Source organism: Cynara cardunculus (genome assembly GCF_001531365.2).
Source record: "Cynara cardunculus var. scolymus isolate 2C chromosome LG 7, CcrdV1, whole genome shotgun sequence".
In the NCBI taxonomy this organism is placed as follows: domain Eukaryota; kingdom Viridiplantae; phylum Streptophyta; class Magnoliopsida; order Asterales; family Asteraceae; genus Cynara; species Cynara cardunculus.
This window is the reverse complement of record NC_037534.1, coordinates 1,511,896-1,517,661: the sequence shown is the minus strand read 5'-3', so window position 1 is coordinate 1,517,661 and position 5,766 is coordinate 1,511,896. Positions and strand designations below refer to the sequence as shown.

The 5,766-nt window shown below is 35.6% G+C and overlaps 1 protein-coding gene across 1 annotated transcript; it reads left to right on the top strand.

Moving 5' to 3' along the window:
- The first annotated feature begins 521 nt into the window (after positions 1 to 521).
- LOC112515541 (mitochondrial outer membrane protein porin of 34 kDa-like) lies at positions 522 to 4,904 on the top strand. Its single transcript, XM_025122416.1, has 6 exons — positions 522 to 678; positions 860 to 927; positions 2,000 to 2,110; positions 2,664 to 2,750; positions 3,102 to 3,310; positions 4,372 to 4,904. The coding sequence occupies exons 1-6, from the start codon at positions 630 to 632 to the stop codon at positions 4,676 to 4,678; spliced, it is 831 nt and encodes a 276-aa protein (XP_024978184.1). The 5' UTR covers positions 522 to 629; the 3' UTR covers positions 4,679 to 4,904.
- Positions 4,905 to 5,766: the final 862 nt, after the last annotated feature.

Here is a 5,766-nt window from a genome sequence, read left to right as displayed (position 1 = left end):
GATGGAGAGGTTACGGTCAGAGAGCAATCGAGAGCTTGAATGCGATTCAATCTAGAGCTTGAGAGAAGTGGCGATGGAGAGGTTAGAGAGACCAAATAGGCGATTCCCAAAATAAGAGGTTTTCAGCGTTTATTTTACCTCTAAATAATTCAGACGTATTCAGAGCTTTTATTTTAAGTTCTTAATTGGAAAAAAAAAAAAAACAAACACCCTTAATACCCTAAGGTCTGACCGATTCAGACTCCAAAAGGTATTAAGAGTTTTTTTTAAAAAACAAACAGCCCCTAAATATAAAATGGAGTCTTCTCAAATATAAAATCCATGTCTTTTTCTACAAGGAAATTACAAGTGTTATGTGACGAAAATGCCCCTACAAAAACAAATTAATTACATACAGACGCCTCAAATCTACGGCCACAATTCCTCTTCCCAATCGGACGGTCTACAATCATGTTGAGAACAGGTAAGAATCACACACCAGATGAAAACCCACTAGAAATTAGGGCTTTTCTTTTTCCCCCAATTCATATACCCTATAAAACCGTCCACCGTGTGTTCGGTCGTCGTCTTCCTCAACTCGTCTTCGTCCTCAACCCTTCGTCTTCGATCTCCATTTTTAAGGTGCAATCATGGTTAAGGGTCCTGGTCTCTACACCGACATCGGCAAAAAAGCCCGAGGTTGTTTCTCTCTCTGTACACCTCATTCTCTCTCTCTCGCTCTATATATATATATGTGCATCCATTATATATATGTATGTGTGTGTGGGTGTTTGAGCTTGAGAGTTCGATATCTGCCTGTATTCGTTGTACTTTTTAGATCTACATTTGCTAATTTGAATCTATTTTTTTCGTGATGAAGATCTTCTTTACAGGGATTACCAGGGGGACCATAAGTTCACCATCACGACCTATTCACCTACTGGAGTTGTAAGTTATCATTTCGTTTTTTCGTATTATGCAGATATGTTTGACGACTTCATGTTTCGACATTGTTAGACGAACATTACCAAATTACCGTGTGGGATTGTGGTTGTTATTTTTGAGTCTATCAAGTTTTATATGGTTGATATATGACTTTACATGCTCTCAATCCGGTTTGATTATATACTTGATGGTATTTTCTCTAAAATTGGAAAGTGTTATGCTGTGTTTTTTCACATTTTAAGAACACAACGCCCTGATATGCATTGTTTATCAATATGCATATGCTCCAGGAATTTTTGTAGCAATCGTTGAACATATGAATCCCATGTTCTTGTCCATTGCAATTTATTTCTGTTCTCCATTTTGTGGGCCCCATTTCCAAAAACGAGGTGTATTCAACTCACAAAATGGACACGAGAAATGGTTATACGGTGTAGTTCTTTTATATATCCATTTACTTATATATATATATATATATATATATATATATATTTGTGTGTGTGTGTATCTATATATGTTCTTTTGGGGTTGGAGCATCTGATCCTATTGACAAGTAAAGTTAAAGATGTTTGTAGAAAGTTATGGTCAGTCCCCACCTTTATTTACAGGTATATATGCCTTTAGTATCTTTGAATGATTTAATATTCTCTCCTTCTAAGGGTCTTTCTTTATTAGGATTATGGTTGATGATACCATTGATTTAGAAAAATTGAAGATTTGGCCATTTTGACATTGACACTTGGCATGGATCCTACTTTTTTAAGCTTATGATGTTTATGGATGTATCAGTGTATTCTAGTTCACATGTTTGGTCGAATGTCATATTAACTGTTTGTGTTTTGAACTCTATTCGAGTGAATCAAGTAGATGATGCCGTGGGTGTAATTTAGACACAAATAATTTTGATTGTTATATTTGAATATAAAGAAATTGTATGTATATAGCTGTGTGTGTAACGTTGTTTTGCGATGAAGACTTGTTTAAGTGCTGCACGGTTGCATTTTATTCTTGCAACTGGCATAAACTCAAATATCTCTTGCATCATGTTAACATTTTCAGTTTTCACAACTTGCAGGCAATCACATCATCTGGAACGAAGAAAGGTGAATCATTTCTTGCAGATGTCAATACCCAATTGAAGAGAAACAACATTACTACTGATATCAAAGTGGACACCAACTCCAATGTAGGTTAAACTTCTACTACTGATCAATTATATTTTGCTTTGACATTTGATTTCGTGGTGCTTGTTTATTTGTTATTATTTTTTGTTTTTTGGTTGAAATGCTTTACTAACATGGTTTGTGATATTTATCGTATGATTTAACATGTTAAGACCTTCCTTCTTTGTGAGAAGGACGTTCAAATTAGAACCATGGCCTGTTTGTTAGCAACTTAATAATAAGCTTAACAAGACTCTATCTCATTTAGTCAGCTATACATGATTGTTTGGCAGTGTCTTAATGATATAGAAAGTGACTTATTCAGTAAGCTTCTAGGGGGAGCTTTATGCAAAAAGCCAAGTTTTTTTCAAGCTTACCCCTCCCAATTAAAAAACATGCTCCATCCATCTATGAAAAAGCTCTCCCAAGCAAAAACCTTTCCAATCTAGACAGATTAATCCACACAAACAGCTTTATCCATATACGACTTAATGGAAAACCAACCAAACAGCTCCCCTACTTGTGTGACTATTTTTTTGTGAAAATGCAACTAAATTGTTTTCTACATTACTGTAGCTCTCCACAACTATTGTAGTTGACGAACCTGCCCCTGGGCTGAAGGCAATCCTTAGCTTCAAAGTTCCTGACCAAAGGTCTGGCAAGGTATGTAATCTGTTCTTTGGTTTGCGACTTGGTTCTTTCTATTTTTAGATGAACTTGCAACGAAGCAATATGCACATATTATATTGTCCTTCCTCTGTCCCAAAATAATTGTCCACTATGATACTGTTTTAGAAATGTTCAAAAATATTACACTTTGTAACAAACTAAATGACAATTTTACCTTTAATAGTATTGAGGTAGGATTGGAAGGTAAGCACTTACTTTTGAAAGTGGACACTTTTTTTGGAACAAACTAAAATAAAAATTTGGACATTTATTCCGGGACATATCAAGTGTCTTGATATGTTAAGAATGATCATAAAAATGCCTGATTTTCTATCATTCCAATAGTTGGAACTGCAATACTTGCATGACTATGCGGGAATCTGCACAAGTATTGGGTTGACTGCAAACCCGATCGTCAACTTTTCTGGCGTGGTCGGAACCAACATTACCGCTATCGGAACCGATGTTTCTTTTGACACCAAAACCGGAAACTTCACTAAGTACAATGCCGGGATTAGCTTCGCCAATTCGGACCTTATCGCCGCCCTCACTTTGTGAGTAGTAAATTCTTTAAATCTTATACTTGTTTTTTAAGTATATAATATTTATATATGGCAAGTACTTACTCATACTCCTCACGTTTGGTGATGGTTGGACCCTTCACCTCTTGTGAGGATGGGATCTACCGGTAACTTGGGTACTGTTGGGCAAATGACCCTTTGGCAATACTTGTTATTTTATGGGTAGTGATATAAGAATTTACCTATTGTCTCTAAACTTCGTTTATTTCATATTTGTCCCTAACCTCTGCAAATCTCTTGTTTTGTATCCAACTATGGTTCTCTTTTCGGTTAAATCGAGTTAAATGAAGGGTATTTTTGTTATTTTACCTATCCCACTATTTTATTAGATAGAGTGAATTCATAGTTGTTGAAAGCATGCTTCAAGCATGCCTAGACTCTGAGCCTCATAAGGCTCAAGGTCTTGGCTTTTTTAAAGTCGAGACTAGGCGCATTCACGAGGCTCACTATAAGACGCTGCTCTTGGCCAAGGCACCTTGTGGGCCTAGGCACGCCTCACAACGAGTTACCAAATACCTAGTCAAACCCTAATCCCTATATAAGTACCTTGACCTTAAAACTTCTCATGGCTCATGCTTTAAACCCTTCTCCCTTCTGCCTCTATCGAAGCATATTGATAAGACGCTGCTCGCATTTCTTAGGCCCGTGCCTTGCGCCTAGGCCTCGGGACCCTTTAATATTGATAGGATGTGCCTGGCGTTCCTTAGTCCCACGCCTCATGCCTAGGCCTTGGGACCCTTTTGCGACCAAGTGCGCCTTGAGCCTTTAACAACTTCGAGTGAATTGCATGTTTGGTCCCTGTGCTTTGCTGTTTTTAATGGAAAAAGTGCTTTTTGGTATTATTTTACACCATTGGTCCGTCTCGAATTCCATACTGTCTATTCCGTTAATTAAGAGGGTGTTTTGGTCATTTTATCCATTTTTTAAAATTAGCTTTTATGGTTAATATATATATATATATATATATATATATATATATATATATTCATCTGACTGACTATTCATAATTCTTTGCATTATATGATATAATACAGGAACGACAAGGGTGACTCTCTGAACGCATCATACTACCACATTGTGAAGCCGTTGACGAACACATCAGTAGGTGCGGAAGTCAACCACATCTTCTCGACCAACGAGAACACAATCACGGTCGGGACCCAGCACGCTTTGGACCCATTGACCACGGTCAAGGCTCGTATCAACAACCTCGGGAAGGCAAACGCTCTCATCCAACATGAGTGGCGCCCCAAATCCCTCTTCACCATCTCAGGTGAAGTCGACACGAAAGCGATCGACAAAAGTGCCAAATTTGGCCTTGCATTGGCTCTTAAGCCTTGAAAAAATGGTGGGGTTTTTAGTCTTTTCTTATTTCATATAAACTTTTTGACGGTTTTTAGAAATAATTTCCAACAGTTTTAAAGGAGACCTATAATTTGTCTACTTATCCATCGATGGTATTGGTAGATAGATATATTTGCAGAGGCTTATTTTGGTGCTTTATTTTAATGGATTGTTGAGAACTGTTTTTTTGCTTCATGGGTTTTACAGTTGGATTTTGTGGATCGTAGAGGTGTCAAAAATAACCGAAACTAAATAACTCCGAGCTAAAGATGATTTTGGTTAAACGGTTTCGGTTTTTTTTTCTTCTGGGTTAAACTGAATGGGTTGTTTGTTTACCTCTTAATAGTTTTATTAAGAGACAACCGTTAAATTGTTAAGAGGTGAATCTTGTTTGGTAAATTTTTTTTGTTTCTTAATGGTTTTAAAATCTTTTGAATGATTTGCATCTCGGGCCTTCCTTAACTATTCAATGTACTTTTCTCATTGTAAACAATTATCTAACAATTATATTTCATTTTGTATTATATCATAAGAGATTCTCAATTATTTTGATCACTTAATTATTTTGTATAAACCTATGAATTAGCTTAGAAGAATATTTCAATTGATCATGGTAACAAGAAACTAACTCTTACATATAATTTTTTATTTATGTTCTTAAAAAAAAAAAGAAAAAAAAGATAGAAAATAATTTCTCGTGTCCTTGAAGAGAAGAGAAAAGAAGGAAAATATGTCGATTTACTAATATGCCCTTTAAAATTATATTCTTTATAATAAAGATTGAGTAGGTTTGTAATTTTAATATTTTTCATTTCTTTCTTTTTCTTCTTTAAAAAATTACTCTCATTTTCCTGTGAGGTATGAACTTTTGACCTTCTAAAAAGTCAAAGGCCAAGATATTGTTAGTCCATCAAAGAATTACTCGGTCCGTTAATTAATTAAGGTGAGAAAAGTCTAAAAAAACCTAATGGACTTTAGTGTTTAGAATGATTAAGTTCTTAGACAATTTTTTGGAACAAATAAGTTATTGGACATTCTAAAACATGTTAAATAACTCATTGGACAATTTTTTGGAACAAATAAGT